The following is an 18,670-nucleotide window of genomic DNA, read 5'->3' as shown; positions in this document are numbered from 1 at the left end:
GTCTCTGATGATTAACTTGTGGAAGCATGTCTGCCAGATTGCTGGACTGTGCTGCTGAGAAACCCACGCTGAGGCCACAGGTGCAGCACTTTGTCGCCTTGGTGAAGGGGCTCCTCATTCGTCTCCTTGACTACCGCACCGTGATGAGCGATGACAGCCGCAACAACCGCATGAGCTGCACAGTCAATCTTCTGGTAAGAACCACCTTCTTTGAAATCAGCTGGCAAAGTTGCCAGCGCTTGAAAGTCTTGTTAGCATCATCATCATTAGCTTTCTAGTGTCTAAGTGTGATATGTTTGTGTCATCATGGATTAGCATTTATTGCTACTTACCTTGTGATTCTTGTAATATACAGTGCCTTGTTGGTGTAGTGTCTCATAGCAAAGAGTTGCTGATCTTAGATGTACGCACATCAACACCAATAAATCCATTAGTAATTGAAAGACTAATATAATGTGAAACTTTGTTTTATATAGAATCCAAAGCAGCCAAGAGTTTATTATGAAACACAGATTTTATTTCTTGTCTTATGTGCCAAGGCCTTTCTATTTCTTTTTCCCCATTTAATTTGGGTGCTGATTGATCTAAAGGCGAAGATTCATCTCCTTGTCTGGTCTCCTACATTTTGCATTGGGTTGCATCAGCTCCTGTCTGTTCCACGTCCTTTCTCTTATGTAATCTCCTAATCAGATTCTCTCCCACGGTATTCTTAGGTTTAGTAATGGGTGCCATCTACCCACCATATGATCTTCTCCACGCCAGATTAAATCATATGATACCTCAGCAAAACTCTTTTCCTTTCATTTCCAAGATGCAAACATTTAAAAAAATCATAATTCGACAGATGGATGCGTCTGTGTTCGAATAATAATGTATAATAACTCTTTATCCCCCACCCCCAAGGTGGAGGCTGCTGGTACATGGCAGGAGTGTTTAGTTTGTAGCCTGTGGCAGTTGCCCATTAGCTATTCTGTTTCATTCATTTGGCCAACTGAAAAAAATCCCCTCTGCCCACAAGCAGGCACTAGTGCACTCCCCTATCCGTACTCCCCAGGCTAACTTTACTAAGGAATTATACACACAGGCACAGTCACACGCATATTTATTCTGCTCCTTCATGTAGATGAACTATCAAAACAAACTTATTTGAACATATTAAGAAGTACTCTCAAAAGGTTTGCAGTATATCATTTTGGTTTCATTTTTTTTAAACAACTCTCAGCTGCTGTATTGTTCTCTATAAAAGATAGAAAGGGATGCTGTAGTTCTACTGAAAGTTGTGTTGCTATAGATTTAAAAGACAGGTGGACTGCTGCAAATCTTTACTTGTCTTCTTGATGGGCACCCTATATAAACATGTTAGCTCCCTAAATTTAAAATTCATTGTCCAATAAATAATAAATCTTACCCTTGACAATATAAAATGGTTCCATGGTATACTGTGGAAAAATTGACTACAATTTGTCACATTTGTGATTATGTGTATGTGTCTGTTGGTGCTGTTGTGTGTATTGGCCTGTGCTAGTGATGGGAGGTGAGGTTACATCAGTTCGTTCCACTCCTCTGTTCACTGTAGATATCATTAAACTTAATTAAACTGGGAGTTTGTGCAGTTTATCTAGCACACTTGAAAACACACACGCTCCCACATTAAAACACAAGCAATCAGTATTATAGTATAGTACTGTAGTATAGTATAAAATAGGATAGTGTAATGTAGCATAATGTGGTATAGTGTTGTGTTGTAGTGTAGTGTACAGTATAGTATACATATTATTGGATAGTATAGTGTGATACAGCATGTTATGGTGTATAATATAGTATAATATAAACGTAGAATTAATAGCATAGAGTTTCAAAACCTCTATCAGTTATATATGCATATGCATGCGAACACAGGCATACATACACACAGAAACTACACTAACCAACCCCTCCTTCTGTCTTTGCAGAACTTTTACAAGGACATCAATCGTGAAGCGATGTATATCAGGTATTTACTTGCTGGATTTGACTTAAATGGTGCATGTCTGTGATGTGTGTGTGTGTGTGTGTGTGTGTGTGTGTGTGTGTGTGTGTGTGTGTGTGTGTGTGTGTGTGTGTGTGGCTCTATAATCTGACAAGGGATTATATGAGTTCCACTGAATTAATGTCAAAATCCACAGGATCAGCTCGGCCTGACTGGAGGGAGAGAGAGACATGATGAGTGTGAGGGAGGGAGAGGTGGAGAGACAGGGAGAGAGAGAACCATTTGTAAGAGAGCGAGAGAATGAGCGGGACAGACAGGAAAGAGAGGAAGTACAGATCTAGTCAGGTCCCGCAGTGCACTTCTGAGTATGGCTTTTAGACAAATTAGTTATCTGTATGTGCGAATGTGAGTGAAAGTCGGTGGTTGATCAACTGCCTTGTCAGCTCTCTGGATAATACAGTAACATTTAGCTGGCTGGTTTATTGGTGTCAGCCAACAAATATATTTTAATGCAAATAGACAATTTATGTCTGTGTTATATAATTAGTCACAATGTAATGGTGTGCTTACATAACAATGGATAATTAAACCCAAAACTAATTAAAATTCCCTTTGTGCTGCTGCGTACAACCCAAATCAGCCACAATGATGAAGCACATGATCAAGCTTCAGATTTAAACTCTGTCATCATTTCAGAATCCTGTGAAAGAAAATATGAAAATAAACTGCACTGGACTCACCTCGCTGTTTTGGTTTGCATCCCTGGTGCATATGATAATGTCTTTTTCTCTAAAAGCAGTACGTTGAAAACTGAATCTGCTCCCTTCACCAGGTTTCATTCTGTTATACATACACGTAGTGCTATTCGCCATATGTGCTACATACTAGTCACTGAAGCTTGTAGCTTTCTGTAATTTCTTTTTCTTTGTGTAGCTGTCTCATGAGAATGTGAGACAGCTAAACAATTCTACCACATAGGAGCTGTGAGCAATGCATCCATTCCCTTTGTAATAGAATAGAAATGTTGATGTCCTATTGATATTTTACAAGGTTTTTTTTTTTTTTTTTTTTTACAGCATGAAGATACTGTTATGCACTCATAACCTTCCATAACCTGTATTATGGAAATAGGACACTTCTTATATTGTTCTATTCCAGGTGCAAACAACAAGGTGAAACTTACTTATTTGTATCAAACAAAACCGAGTATAGAAGAATAAAAAAGATGCCTCCTGCTAAATTTGGCTCATCAAAACCCTTTCAGTTTTGAAACGTGCGGGTAAAGTGAAGCTAGAGAAAGTGAAAAACAGGATGCCAGAGAACAAATGAGATGAACACACGACTCTAAAATAATAGTCAAACAGAGTAATTAATGTAAGTTGCAAATGACTTGGGACTGAAACTTTTCTGGTTTTTTGTTCCCTTTTCTGTTTGATTTCACATCCAATGACTGGACTGTCATAAACAACTTACAGCCAGATACATTTCCAACCAGAAAATTGTTATATCTGAAAGTGTGAGGAAGGAAATAGCAGGTGTGACATAAAAAAAGAATAAAAAACAAGGAAAGTGAGACTGTCAACATTTAGGAAGACAAAATAAGCAGTTGTCCTGTGAGCCAACACCTTACTTTGCAAGCAGATATGGGACTGTTCATTTAAAAGCATCCAGAAAACATTTCTTTTCCTGCTTTGTCATCAGTGCTTTAGCAACAAAGTCCAGCCTCTGGCCATGTGGAGAAGGTTTGTGTTGACAGATGCAAGCTATAGATACAACAAAACAGATCAAAACTAAAAGCAGTAGCAGTAAAAGCCGGTCCTCCAGGTGACAAGAAGTAATCCCATTTTTCTCCTTGTCAGGCCTATAAAACATTATAGGCCTACAAGCATCTGTCAGACCATTATAAGACATATGCTAAATTGTGCTCTTTTGTGCGTGTGTGTGTGTGTGTGTGTGTGCGAGTGTTAAATGACCTTTTGCTAAGCTTAGTACATATTTCAGGGTATCTACCAGTGTGTTTGTGGGTGAGAGAGTGAGAGAAAAGAGAGAGAAAGAGGGGCTAATGCTTCCTTTTCAGGTCTTCAGGTTGCCCAACAGTGGCATCTAGTGGAATAAGGTTTAATTCTCTTGTTTAAAGAGTGTGCCTTCTTTTTTTTTTCCTTTTTCTTGTACTTGTGTGTGCTCAGGTACCTTTACAAGTTGAGGGACCTTCACCTGGAGTGTGAAAACTACACAGAGGCGGCATACACACTGCTGCTCCACTCTCGTCTGCTCAAGGTGGGGCAAACAGGCACATGCACGCATATGAAGACACATATCGTTGCTTAATGCTGGCCCCGGTGTCTTGTTCTTCTTAATCACTTGCCACAACTGAGACAGTTTTGCATTAGCTGATAAACAGTTGCTACGTCGCTGGCCTCCAAATGATGAAGCGCCGAGTTTAGTTTATGGCATTGCGTTGTCTACTGCAGCTACATCGCTATGGTGATTGATGCCGTGCACTTGCCCGGTGTGTGTGTGAGGATGTGCATGTATGAGTCTGAGTCTGTTTGACCTCTTATGTCGCTTCAACTCTTTTATAAGACACATGAATTTGAGCATCTCCTGCTCGTCATCTCCTCTGTGTGTCTCATTACATCAAAGCAGTTGAACTCTATTTAACAATTTTTATAATCTCCATTTATCTGCAGGATCAGTCCTGTCATTCCGGTCACACTACTGGAAACAACAGGCTGGAACACACAGCATGCTATAATCTTTGCTATCCTAAGCAGATTAGACAGTTTTAAAAATCATGATGTACTGGGTTTTTTTTTTCTAAATTTAATTCTGTGTAATTTATGTAATAGAAGATAAACAGTTGTCTCATTTATATAATAAATGGGCACTCTGCTGCTGTTTTTGCACATGCTCCGCTTAGGACTAATATTGATTAATTACAACAATGAAACTGTAAGCTTTAAGTACTTCTTCTCCCTTTGTTCCTCTGTGATAAATGGCACAGCACAAATTAGAGTAGTCCTGAAGGCAAAGTTTTTCTTTTGTTTCAGCAATATCAAGTTGGGCCTCCCTTCGGAAATATCTCATTTTGTTTTTATCTTTGTCTTTTCTTCCGTATCTCTTTACTTGCTCTCTGTTGCAGTGGTCAGATGACATGTGCAGTCAGTTTGAGTTCCACGGCTCCCAAACGCAGCGACAGCTCAAAGAAACTCTCTATGACACAATCATTGACTACTTTGACAAGGGCAAGGTCGGTATTGTTTCAGACGATTTCAAAATTTGCTTAGCTGTGCCGATATTGAGTGATTAATTGAGTGCTAATTAGCGCTCAGTTGCATTAACCCTTTAAAGCCGGTCGGAGCGGACACGCTCCATTTTGCGTAACTATTTTTAAATCCCGGTAGCACTGCAACCACGTAAGCTAGCGTAATAATTTTTTTTGCATATGAAACCGGAGGAGTTGTACTTACATCTTATGCCATCAGCTTGTCCTAGGTCACAGTTTCCTTCCACATATAGCTTTGCAAAAACTGTATAAAAAGCACTTGCAGCAACAAAAACATAATATTCCAGAAACACGCTTTGCCGATCCGATCAGCTGTTTGTAACACTTCCTACGTCCATCAGCGTGAACTATCACATGTCCGGCATGACCTGCCCGAAACCGGAAGTGATGTCATTTTACCATCATGGCCTTATGAGCCTATACTTGTGTTTTTAAAAGTTATGTTTGACTTTATGACTTTCTGTGTCGTTTCTGGGATGCTGAGGACTCATATTGCACTGCTGGAAATATTTTATTTTGATGCATATGCTGTTATTTTGCAAATTTGCACTATAATATATTTTTTCGTTTTTCCTGCAGTATATGAAAATTGGTGTATCTCAAAAATAAAACTATGAAGACACTTTAAATAAATTTCCTTTGGTGGGAAACTAGTTTGTGCAACTTTTTTGTATTTACAGTTTTGAGGGATAAGCCTCTTAAATTTCTCTAACTAGAAATATATGTTAAAAAATCAAAAACGATTTTAAATTTTTTGTAGTTTATTGCACTTTTTTGCAATTTATGTAATTACTATGCACTTAATGCAGACATATTATTAAAATTTGGGCTATAATGGTTGTATTGATGTATAGCAACTTGAAATGCTCCAAAAAATGGCTCCACAGCATGTAAAAATATACTATAAGCTCTGGCGGACTTGGTTCTATGGTAGGTCTTAAAGGGTTAATGAAAATCCGTGTGTTGTTGTTCGTTTTTGTCTTCTTTTTCTTATTTGCTTCACTCGAGGATATCGGAGATATCAAAACAGATATCCTTCAACCACACATGATCACTGTGCTGTATGTTAGTGTCACATTCATTTTGTATTCTCTCCGAGTGTCTCATGTTCTCTGAAGCTGAGATAGAGACTTCCTTCCACTCCACAGAGACTTGGACACAGACATTTTCATGATATGAATTCCCACCACGACAGCTGTGCCCGATTTATTAGCAGATGGTGTAATGAAGGACACTTCTGTTTCTTTCCTTTGTGTGCTTAGATGTGGGAAGAGGCCATCACTCTGTGTAAGGAACTTGCAGAGCAGTACGAAAATGAGATCTTTGACTACGAGCTGCTCAGCAAGAGACTGGTAATACATTACAATCACAGGGGTTCATGTCTTCTGTGTAGCATTCATGATTGCATGTTTTTTCCCCTTTCCCTTTTATAGATGTTTTAGATCAGGGGTGTCAAACTCAAATACACAGTGGGCCAAAATTCAAAACTGGAACAAAGTCGCGGGCTAACGTTAATATTTATTGAAATATATTTATTCCTCCAGATATAAGAATGAATCTTTTCTTATGGACTCAAACACGTTTTGCTGAAAAACTGAATATGGAACAAGCAAAGCTTAATACTAAACAATATATATATTAGCTGTATAATACCAGTAGGCCAGCTCTAATAGTAATTTGGTATGGCTTCGCGGGCCAAATGTAATTAGGCTGCGGGCCAGAGTTTGACACCTATGTTTTAGATGTTTGGGGGGTTTAAGAAAGAAAGAGAATTCAGGCTATTTATCACGTCTTTGATTAAGGGAGTGCCATCCTATAATATCATAAATATGTACTGTCATCTAGTAACCAAAAATAGAGAGGGCATAGCCGAACATATGAAACAGGAAAATACCGTCGTGTAATCCCTTTATTTCAGCAAAGTAACTGTATTCTAAATACCACCTTTTTAAACGGTAACTGTAACGGAATGCAGTTACTCATATTTTGTGTTTTAAATACGTAACGGTGGTACATGTATTCCGTTACTCCCCAACACTGCCTCTGAATATATTGTTACATCATCTGCACCCTCAAACATTAACAGCTATTTTTAAAGCTTACTCGGCATGTCAAATACTCCTTTAAATCAAGCTTTTTTTGAGCTTATGGCGTGTCATAAATATATGACCCCAAAATTATGATTCTTCATTAGCAGTCTTCAGCTACTTCAAAGTCCTCCTGGCCCTCACTTTGTCGTCTCAATCACACTTCTGCTTCTTTCATCTCTTGCCTCTGCACAACAGAAGAAGTGATTCTCCCATATACTAACTTTTGGTTTAGCACCACCTTCTCCTCTATCTCCCCTTCACTCAAATATCTCCTTTCACTCCTCGAAGAGAATCACACATTTCCCAACAATGGAAAAATCTCTCCCTCTCTTTATATGACTGCAGCAGAAGCTCTCTCAGCTAATGCTGAATTTATGTGGTTATATAAATGACAGACATTGCCCTTGGATGGGGTGTGCTTTTTTTTCACTACATCTATCACCCTCGCAGGCCCGGCATTCTGCTGAGCGTAGCTTTGTCATTGGCATGAGCTGATTAAACTGCCCAAAGTGCACATCTGAAAGTCTCCCTTGGACACATCCTCTGTTTCCTTCTGTCTCTCTACAGGAAAAACAAGCCAAGTTCTATGAAAATATTATGAAGATCTTGAGGCCTAAACCAGACTACTTTGCAGTGGGCTACTATGGACAGGGCTACCCTCCATTCCTCAGGGTTTGTATTTTGCTGTGTCACAGTTCAGTTAAAGAATACTTCAAATTGTTACCAGAAACACTCATTAAGTAGATATTAAGGAATTCACACCATTTACAAAATCCTAACTGTCTTCCATTAAAAACAAACAAACAAACAAAAAGAACGTTATTGGCAGTTAAGCTTAGCTGTTTACAGTTTTTTTTTTAAACACACCAGCAGGTATCTAGCAGAGTGGGACATACGATACCCTCCGGAAACATTTTGGATGTGTTGATTGCAACAAGCTGCAGAAATATAATTTTGCAGTGATTATTGCTTCTGCTATGATTATGTGTGTTAATTTGCTGTGGTAAGGAGTAAGACAAAGTCAGTACTCAGCTTATGAGAGGGCAGTCAAAGGTGATCAGGTACAACTTTTGAGTCTTTGAGAGAATTTCAGTGTCTGCCATTCCTAGGTGGACTCTGCTCTATTTAATTCAATTCAATTCAATTCAATTCAATTTTATTTATATAGCCTCAAGGCGCTTCATAGATACAGAGAAAAACCCAACAATCATATGACCCCCTATGAGCAAGCACTTTGGCGACAGTGGGAAGGAAAAACTCCCTTTTAACAGGAAGAAACCTCCGGCAGAACCAGGCTCAGGGAGGGGCGGCCATCTGCTGCGACCGGTTGGGGTGAGAGAAGGAAGACAGGATAAAAGACATGCTGTGGAAGAGAGACAGAGGTTAATAACAGATATGATTCAATGCAGAGAGGTCTATTAATACATAGTGAGTGAGAAAGGTGACTGGAAAGGAAAAACTCAATGTATCTTGGGAATCCCCCGGCAGCCTATGTCTATTGCAGCATAACTAAGGGAGGATTCAGGGTCACCTGGTCCAGCCCTAACTATATGCTTTAGCAAAAAGGAAAGTTTTAAGCCTAATCTTAAAAGTAGAGATAGTTTCTGTCTCCCGAATCCAAACTGGAAGCTGGTTCCACAGAAGAGGGGCCTGAAAACTGAAGGCTCTGCCTCCCATTCTACTTTTAAATACTCTAGGAACAACAAGTAGGCCTGCAGAGCGAGAGCGAAGTGCTCTAATAGGGTGATATGGTACTACAAGGTCATTAAGATAAGATGGGGCCTGATTATTTAAGACCTTGTATGTGAGGAGCAGGATTTTGAATTCAATTCTGGATTTAACAGGAAGCCAATGAAGGGAAGCCAAAACAGGAGAAATATGCTCTCTCCTTCTAGTCCCTGTCAGTACTCTTGCTGCAGCATTTTGGATTAGCTGAAGGCTTTTCAGTGAGTTTTTTGGACATCCTAATAATAATGAATTACAGTAGTCCAGCCTGGAAGTAATAAATGCATGAACTAGTTTTTCAGCGTCACTCTGAGACAGGATATTTCTAATTTTAGAGATGTTGCGCAAATGGAAGAAAGCAGTCTTACATATTTGTTTAATATGTGCGTTGAAGGACATGTCCTGGTCAAAAATGACTCCAAGGTTCCTCACAGCGTTACTGGAGGCCAAGGTAATGCCATCCAGAGTAAGAATCTGGTTAGATACCATATTTCTAAGATTTTCAGGGCCGAGTACAATAACCTCAGTTTTATCTGAATTAAGAAGCAGAAAGTTAGCGGCCATCCAGGTCTTTATGTCTTTAAGACATTCCTGCAGTTTAACTAATTGGTGTGTGTTATCTGGCTTCATGGACAGATAGAGCTGGGTGTCATCTGCATAGCAGTGAAAATGTATGCTATGTCTTCTAATGATGCTGCCTAAGGGAAGCATGTATAATGTAAACAGAATTGGTCCTAGCACTGAACCCTGTGGAACTCCATAATTAACCTCAGTGTGTGAAGAGGACTCTCCATTTACATGCACAAATTGGAGTCTATTAGATAGATATGATACAAACCACTGCAGTGCAGTACCTGTAATACCTACAGCATGTTCTAATCGCTCTAATAGGATATTATGGTCGACAGTATCGAACGCTGCACTGAGGTCTAGCAGGACAAGCACAGAGATGAGTCCACTGTCAGAGGCCATAAGAAGATCATTTGTAACCTTCACTAAAGCTGTTTCTGTGCTGTGATGAGCTCTGAAACCTGACTGAAACTCTTCAAATAAACCATTCCTCTGCAGATGATCTGTTAGCTGTTTGACAACTACTCTTTCAAGGATTTTTGATATGAAAGGAAGGTTGGAGATTGGCCTATAATTAGCTAAGACTGCTGGGTCTAGAGATGGCTTTTTGAGTAAAGGTTTAACCACAGCCAGCTTGAAGGCCTGTGGTACATAGCCGACCATTATAGATAGGTTGATCATATTTAAGATCGAAGAATTAATCAATGGCAGGACTTCTTTGAGCAGTTTTGTAGGAATGGGGTCTAAAAGACACGTTGATGGTTTGGAGGAAGTAATTATTGAAGTTAACTCAGAAAGATCAATTGGAGAAAAAGAGTCTAACTTAACATCAATGGTACTAAGAGTAGCTGTAGATAATATTACATCTGTGGGATGATTACTGGTAATCTTTTCTCTAATGATAAAAATTTTATTTGTGAAGAAGTTCATGAAGTCATTACTAGTTAACGTTAAAGGGATGGTTGGCTCAACAGAGCTCTGACTCTTTGTCAGCCTGGCTACAGTGCTGAAGAGAAACCTGGGGTTGTTCTTATTTTCTTCAATCAGTGATGAATAGTAAGATGTTCTGGCTTTGCGGAGGGCTTTCTTATAAAGCAGCAAACTATTTCTCCAGGCTAAATGATGATCCTCTAAATTTGTGACACGCCATTTCCTCTCCAGATTACGAGTCATCTGCTTTAGGGTACGTGTTTGAGAATTATACCACGGAGTCAGGTACTTCTGATTAGAGACCTTAGTTTTCACTGGAGCTACAGTATCCAGAGTCGTACGTAGTTAGGAGGTGAAATTATTAACAAGATAATCAACCTCTGTTGGGGTAGCGTTCAGATAGCTGCTCTGCTCTGTGTTGGTACAGGGCATTGAAGATGATAACAGTGGGTGGATTATATTCTTAAACTTAGTTAAGGACGTTTGAATGGGCAAAGAACTTTCCTGTGAAGATAAGCTGGGTCTTGATCTTTATTATCAGTATTAACACTGGTTTATTCCCCCTGGCTTCAGAACAAGGTGTTTATCCACCGTGGTAAGGAGTATGAGCGCAGAGAGGACTTCCAGAACCAGCTGATGAGCCAGTTCCCCAGCGCTGTGCGTCTCAACACAACCACCATGCCAGGGGACGATATCAAGAACTCTCCACTTCAGTGTATCCTTCAAGCAGCATTACACACTTATTCATTTACAGTCATATGTAGATGCATATTGAACGAAGAAAATTTTTATATTCTGCATGGTCTACAGTGTTCACCAGCACACTAGCATAGAAGTCATAAAATATTCACATGCAGCACCTTCGGGATTATTAAGTATTTGGGTCACTGAACACATTTGAAAGTACTAAATATCCAGGGACCTTTTAACCCAGAACCACAGTAAATCTTAACCAACCATCAGATCTCTGTGTATCAAACTAAAATTTCATTTTAGTTTACTTGTTCCTTTTGATGCACTTCTGTATGAACACATCCCTCCACTATGAGTTTGTACACTCACAGAGATACTGAGAATCTATCTCTTATGTTTATTTCTGAGCTTCTAAAACAGATATCCAGTGTTTTACAGTGCAGCCAGTCCTCGAAATCCCTCCTCGCCTGAAGAACAAACCCGTTCCTGACCAGATCATCAAGTTAGTGCCATTCAAGCTAGTGCTTAAAAATGAACTGAAGGTTTTAAATATGTACACCTAATGTATATTGTGCCTCCTTTTGCATGATTTTGTCTGTTGTCTTTGTTTGACTCATTTCTTTCCTCTTCAGCTTCTATAAGTCCAACTATGTACAGCGCTTTCACTATTCCAGACCTGTGAGGAAAGGACCCGTGGACCCAAACAATGAGTTTGCTGTGAGTTATGTCTTTAAAATGAAATGTGTGACCACAGGGACCATGAAAGCATTTCAAGGACTTTTGTACTAGAACTGTTATCAGTCTGAAACTGTGAGTTTCTAATATATAAAATAATAGGATTTTATTCAAAGGCAGGATTTTTCATATGTTGATGCTATGCTATGATGAGCTCTTGAGATGCAGCATCAGATTCCGGTATTACTGTGGTATATGATTAGATTAGAATAAATCAGATTGTGCAGCAAGCGTCTGTTAAGATTTCAGGCTTCAATGCAAGATATGATATCAGAGTAGTCACAAGTGGTACAGATTTATCTGACAGCTTCTCTGTTTTTATACTTTTTTTTTGTTTGTTTTTTTAGTCCATGTGGATTGAGCGCACAACCTTTACCACTGTCTATAAGCTGCCTGGGATCCTGCGCTGGTTTGAGGCAACTGACATGAAGCATGTAAGTCTACAGGGCCATGTTTGTTCTCCATGTTTGACTTGTATGTTTGCTGTAAGTTATTATCCCCAGTGCAATGCGTTTCACACTTCAACACCACTGATTACAGGGGTTTTTTGTGTTTAATTTTTAAAAGTTTTATTATACGTCTCCCACATCCAATCTGAAAACTCTCCATCCATCCATCCACCTTCATTCCTTTTTCTTCTACTCTTTCTGTGTGTCTGCCTCCCTTTCCAGACTACCTTGTCTCCCTTGGAGAATGCCATAGAGACCATGGAGTCAACAAATGAGAAAATTTTAACGATGATTAACCAATACCAGTCTGACTGGAGCCTTCCTATCAACCCTCTCTCCATGCTGCTCAACGGCATCGTTGACCCAGCTGTCATGGGTGGCTTTGCAAAATATGAAAAGGTAAATTCTCAAATATCATCACTAATATTACGAACCCAGTTCCAAAAAGGTTGGGACGCTGTATAAAATTAAAAAATAAAAACAACAGAAAGCCGTGATTCTGAAAACTCTATTAAGACCTTTTGTCATTTAATTTTTAAAAATTAACTCATTTTGAACTTAATGGCAATAACACATCTCAAAACTTTGGAGCAGTGGGAACAAAAGGCTGGAAGAGTAAACAGAAACAGACCCTGAAACAGATGGAGGATTATTTTGTAACTAATTAGGTTAATTTTCAACAAGCCAGTAACATGACTGAGCTTAAAAAGAGTTTATTAGTGAGTTTCTCAGAAGTAGGAGGGGCAGAGGCTCACCAGCTGGCAAAAAGAGAGTTGCATCTACAAATTGTGTGTAGTGGTTAACACCTTCACCTTACACACAGAAGATCCCAGCCTCAGGAGGTCACAAGCTACTGTGGCCTTAGACCTGATCCCAACCCTGGCTACATTGGAAGGTTTCATCAGGAAGGACATCCAGCATAAAAATATGTGCCAAACATACAGATCCATCTGCTGTGGTAACCTTTTGGGGAAACTAAGTACTTTAGCTTAAACCGGGATTTCTAAAATGAGAAACTAGTACCTTCAGGAAACCTTGGAGAACTGGATGAGGTGCATGTGTTTGTTTAAAAAAAAAGAGAGAGAGAGAATCATTCCTGCATAATTATTATTATTATTTTAATACAAAATTTAAGTTCAGTAAATACTTCTGTGTTCAATATTTTGAAGTCACAAGTAGCTATCATCAAAAGCCAACTGAAAGTAATAAGCACAGTCACATTTACTGTGAGCATAAAGCCAGATTTTGATATTTTGTGGCAGACAAAAGGAAATGGATATGTGTTCAAAGTATAACAAAAGCGAACCACATGTTTGTTTGAGTCTTCTTTTTCTTTCATGACTCTGAAACAAAGCAGTCTTTAAAGACTTCGCCTGGAAAAGAGTTTGATCTCTACAGATGTTTCTTATTAAATATTAAGTAATGTTTTTTTTATTGCTTTTAGTTCTTTTAGAAAACCTCGCTGTAATGCAACTTCAATGCTTAGCTTAGGATGTCGAGAAAAAAATTGGTTTTCTGTGAATTTTGTGATGTCTTTAAATATTTGAAATATAGCAATTAAGTGCTTTTAGATACACATTGTTTTTCATTAAATCAGATTGAGAGAGAAAAAGTTTGAGAACCACTGCATAAAGCTGTTATATTGAATTTCTATTGCCATCTATTGTAACACATACCATGTACAGCCAAATAGGGGTTGCAAAAAAGGACGGAGATTCACCGTAACAAAGTAAGTCCTTTAACAGATATCAGAGCTTAAGAGAGTGCTCTCATGCAAGACTCGTCTCTCATGATGAACTTAAATCCATTAAGAAGAAACTCTTTATCACCTCCTGAGGCTCACTGAATATAATCAGTCAGTTTCTGCAGTCCAAATGACATTAAATAAAATGTACTTATCTGACTATCATTTAAGTGCCTCCACACACACCATTCAGTATTATAATATTCCACAGAGGATGGTAGTAAATTACCATTTTTGCTAGCTGGCGAAATAGTAATCGATTTTTATCATTTTTTAAATGAGTGTTATATAATATTTCCTCTGTATCAGGCCTTCTTTACTGAAGAGTACACCCAGCAGCACCAGGAGGACAGAGAGAAGCTGGTTCGCCTCAAGGACCTCATCGCATGGCAGGTACTTAATACATATTCTCATGTACACAACATATATAGTCATTACTTTTATATGTGTGTGTGTGTGTTTTTCTGCTGACACCATGACATTTTTATTTCCAGATCCCATTATTAGGTGGAGGAATCTCCCTCCATGGGAAGAGAGTGACAGAAGACTTGCGTCCTTTCCATGAGCGCATGGAGGAGTGTTTCAAACAGCTGAAAAAGAAAGTGGAGAAGGAGTACGGAGTGAGAGAGTTGGTAAGCTGAAAGAAAAATGTAGGAAAATCCTAACTTTTCTACTAAAATATGATGCTTCCGTAATCCAGAATATCTTTTTTTCTGCAAAGCTGGACATGGAGCTGCTGTGGTAGAGCAGTGTAGAGCTAATTAAGCTGCAAATTAGCTGACCCAAGCGAATTTAAAGATCAAAGTACTCAGAAAACGCTGTGAGAAGAGTGTTGATGTGGGATTTGTACCTTTTAAATTTCTCTGCAACCAGAACAGGGTTTGGATGGTTTTAACGGGGGCAAATGTGGTCATTAACTTGTAATTGGCACTGCCTTTCAGGAGAAATTAAACAAAACTGGAGTAGAGTGATTATACACCATTTTAAGAGTGATTAGACTCAGTTTTACTTTTTTCTTGTTCTTTTTGTTTTTAGAGATGTCACTTTTTCTACGATATCTTTTTCGGCTAATCTACATATTGTTCACATTTGTCTTTCTTTCTTTCCAGCCGGACTTGGATGAGAGAAAGTCTACTCGTCCACGCTCCATGCTGCGATCATTTCGTCAGTCCGTCATCTCGATTTCGTCACTGCAGGGATCCGAGTGTGGGACGCCAACCAAGACACATGCAGACAGGTAACATGCACATTTTCGAACCCCTACTGTGTCACGAGAACCCCACGATAACACTCATTTTAAACTGTATACATGAAGTCTTATGGAAAAAGCGTCACACAAATATGATAATAAGCTTGGATTTCCTTTGAATGTCTAATCTAAACCTTCCTGCCTCCTCCCAGGGACAATCCTCCTGAGTCTCCAATCTCCTGGAGCTCTGCCACCCTGCCACGCTCCAGTGGCAGTGTTAGTATAGGTGAAGAGGGGAGCGTGATGACAGTGGGGGATGCAGAGGTCAAAATGAGGAAGAGTAAGAAGAAAAAGAAAAGGAGCAGCATGATCTTCATCACAGAGGAAAGAGAACGGACCAGTACACTGGAATGCAAACGGGTGAGAATTAGTGATGATGGATAGCAATGTGGGGAAAATGTGAGAAAAAGGTACAAAGACAGAAAAGAGGGGAAGGTTGCATGTAAAGACATGATTAAGTAATAAAACGCTCTGTTTCTGTGAAGTGTAGTCTGACTTTTCTGTGATCTTTGTCTCCCTCTAGCTGTCCAAGAAACAGGAGTTCCGCAGTGACACCAACTTGTCTGAGCCAAATGAAGTAAATGTGGCGCTGACCAATGCCAACTCAAGATCGCTGCCTGCCATCACAGGTGACACACAAACCCACCTGGTGTGATGGAATTACTGTGACTGAGGGGCACTAAGCCTACAAAGTCAAAAAAACATGACCTAAGAGGAAGTGCTGCATTTTTCCTGCTCTGGAAAGCTGACTCAAAGAAAAAAGAGCACAAGCAAGGTCATGATAGGAGAAATACCTTGGCATGCTATGGTGTGCAATAGAAAAAGTGAATGCTGGGGAATGCACAGTAACAACTTGCCCTAAGACACACTCTGATATAAGGCAGCAAATCAGTTTGAATGTTGTATTTTCTCTGCCTTCACTGAATCAGCTGAGACAGCACTCACTGTGGTGTTAATACACAACTACAAGCTGCACTGCCTCACTGAAGATACAGCACTCACAGGCCCCCAGTGTTGCTAGGGCACACAGGTCATCGGCAGAACAGCTGCGGGAGCCCAATTAGTCACAAAACATCGCCTGGCTACAGTGCAAGATCTGCTGTAAAATTGTAATCACGAGGACACAAACACTACATTCGTTTTTTTCCCTCTCCCTCTTTCTCTCTAGGCCTGTCCTTGTCAGTGGCAGGAGGGGCTGAGGAGGTGGAGTCCTCCAGAGCCAGGAGGGACAGTAAGAGCATGTCGGTGTGTGCAACCTCTGACCGAACAGCAGACAGACGCTCAAAGGGTGTCATCAACCTGTTATTCAAGTCCAAGGTAGAGTAATAGCCCAACCTGTTTAAGTTAACTGGGTTTAGATTCAAGAATAAGTGCTTCAGTTAAAAGGAACAGAAATATACCTATTTACTTGTCTGTGTCAAGCTATTGCCAAGGTTTGTCCCAAGGTTAGGAAAACACTTAATTCTTTATATGGTTTAAACTATTTCCAATTTTAATGTCAAGGTAGGTTCACTGGCTGCTGTTTGGCTTCATGTTTAATGTCCAGGCATGAGTGATGTCAGCTGTATACTACCTCTTAGTAGGAATTCACGAATATATTTTTCAGAAGATCTCAGATCTTTTCTTTAACAGAAGTAGCACTGAAAATTTATCTCCAGCATGAGTCTCTTGAATTATTCCAAGCAGGAGCTCAGAACCCGCTGATATGTTTTATTTGAGCACATTTCAGGTCATTTTTACCATTGAGAAAAATCCCTGTATTTACATTATGTGTGTTTGTTTCGGCAGAGCTCCAGAGCAGAGGAAGTGAAGCCCAGTGATGCACCCAAAGAAAGAGACAGCCATTTTTGAAATGTATTATTTTCATTTCTTGTCCTCTTTACTTATTTGTACTATGCTTTTTTTTTTAAACCAAAGACCTGTAGCTAAATCCACAATTATACACTGACTCACACAGTCTACTTGTCTGTCTCAATGTTGCTGTTGCCTTAATATAATTGATTTTACCTATCAGTAAAGGCTATTTTTGTTGTGTGACCTTTTTCCTGGCAATTTAGGTGATTCCCAGTGAAGCTAAATGCCATCTTACAGCTTTTCAATCAATTCTGCTTCTACAAGAATGAGCAAACACAAACCATCCCTCCGACACACTTGATTAAAAGCTTCTCGTTATACGGCTTTCAGCATTGTTGACACTGAAGTTAATGAGAAAATAATAATTCTATAAAGCACAAAGGTTACTGTGTCCTCCCAAAGGACTTTAAACTGGAACTTGTTGCCACGAGGCTTTGGCACTGATACAACAAATAGGAAAGTCTAATCAACTCAAATAGAGTCAACAAACTGTGAAACTCATTGTACAACATCAAAGCTGTGTGTATCCCAATGTTGAGTTTGTGTTTCTGTATGAATTCTGTTGGGAGTTAATTTCTGCATGATTTGGTCACAATTTTTTTATACCTTTCTTTAAAATATAAAAATAAATGTTTAATTGTATTTCCAGTTTGGAATTTACTTTGGTTTTTTTGCATCACCGGTTTTCACGAAGAGATCTACCTAAGGAATACTTTAGGTGCCGGCTAAATACCAAGTTTTATAAATGTTAGAGCCGCTTCTACTCTTTATGGTAAAAAGAGTTAATCTTGGCTTTAGCTTCATGAATTAACAGCTTTTTAATTTAAGAGAGATTTGACTGTAAAACAAATGAAGCCAATGCTTGAGTGCCAACAACTGTAGTTCTTTGAATGACCACTTGGGGCAGGCTTTAAAAGTCAATACCCATAGACTCTCATGCTAAAATGGTCATATTTCAGATTGGAAATAAACATGATTATAGCGTCTTATGAAAGCCTGTTTTAGACCCTGTCCACACCTGCAAGAGTATTTTGGCAAATGCAGCCTTTTCCATGCATTTTGGCTTTTTGTAGTTATGTAAACAGGGTTTTAAGTTGGTCATGGTTTATGCAAATATAGGAAGGTTTTTGGTTTCAGGATTGTTTCCTTGTACCGCTTCCTCAGTTAGGTTACTGTTTGTAGTTTTCTGATTTATGTCTAATTTACTTGATGTTCTGTGTATACCAGTATTTATTCTAGTATTATGAGTTTCTTGATATTTTAGATTCTCGTTTTAGTCAGTATATTTACAGTTATTGTTATTGGATTCTTTATATTTTGATTTATTAGAGGATGACAGAGGGAAGGCAAGACTTTCTTGTCAAGTCTTATTGATT

At 39.1% G+C, this 18,670-nt stretch overlaps 1 protein-coding gene across 1 annotated transcript in view; it reads left to right on the top strand.

Annotated features, from left to right (window-relative positions):
- Positions 1–17,936, top strand: part of dock2 (dedicator of cytokinesis 2) — a 97,418-nt gene extending 79,482 nt beyond the window's left edge. Inside the window, exons 34-51 of the mRNA XM_084947345.1 lie at positions 38–194; positions 1,953–1,993; positions 4,156–4,246; positions 5,112–5,219; positions 6,518–6,607; positions 7,913–8,017; positions 11,144–11,285; positions 11,684–11,765; positions 11,896–11,980; positions 12,346–12,432; positions 12,670–12,846; positions 14,501–14,584; positions 14,686–14,823; positions 15,301–15,428; positions 15,593–15,800; positions 15,964–16,069; positions 16,609–16,757; positions 17,229–17,936. Coding sequence (XP_084803471.1) covers positions 38–194; positions 1,953–1,993; positions 4,156–4,246; positions 5,112–5,219; positions 6,518–6,607; positions 7,913–8,017; positions 11,144–11,285; positions 11,684–11,765; positions 11,896–11,980; positions 12,346–12,432; positions 12,670–12,846; positions 14,501–14,584; positions 14,686–14,823; positions 15,301–15,428; positions 15,593–15,800; positions 15,964–16,069; positions 16,609–16,757; positions 17,229–17,291 — 2,041 coding nt within the window. The 3' untranslated portion in view covers positions 17,292–17,936. The remainder of the gene's footprint in view (positions 1–37; positions 195–1,952; positions 1,994–4,155; positions 4,247–5,111; positions 5,220–6,517; positions 6,608–7,912; positions 8,018–11,143; positions 11,286–11,683; positions 11,766–11,895; positions 11,981–12,345; positions 12,433–12,669; positions 12,847–14,500; positions 14,585–14,685; positions 14,824–15,300; positions 15,429–15,592; positions 15,801–15,963; positions 16,070–16,608; positions 16,758–17,228) is intronic.
- Positions 17,937–18,670: the final 734 nt, after the last annotated feature.

Source organism: Perissodus microlepis, chromosome 2 (genome assembly GCF_051167445.1).
Source record: "Perissodus microlepis isolate ML-2025 ecotype Zambia chromosome 2, ASM5116744v1, whole genome shotgun sequence".
In the NCBI taxonomy this organism is placed as follows: domain Eukaryota; kingdom Metazoa; phylum Chordata; class Actinopteri; order Cichliformes; family Cichlidae; genus Perissodus; species Perissodus microlepis.
The sequence above is the reverse complement of the archived record's forward strand: the minus strand, read 5'-3'. Positions and strand labels throughout refer to the sequence as shown.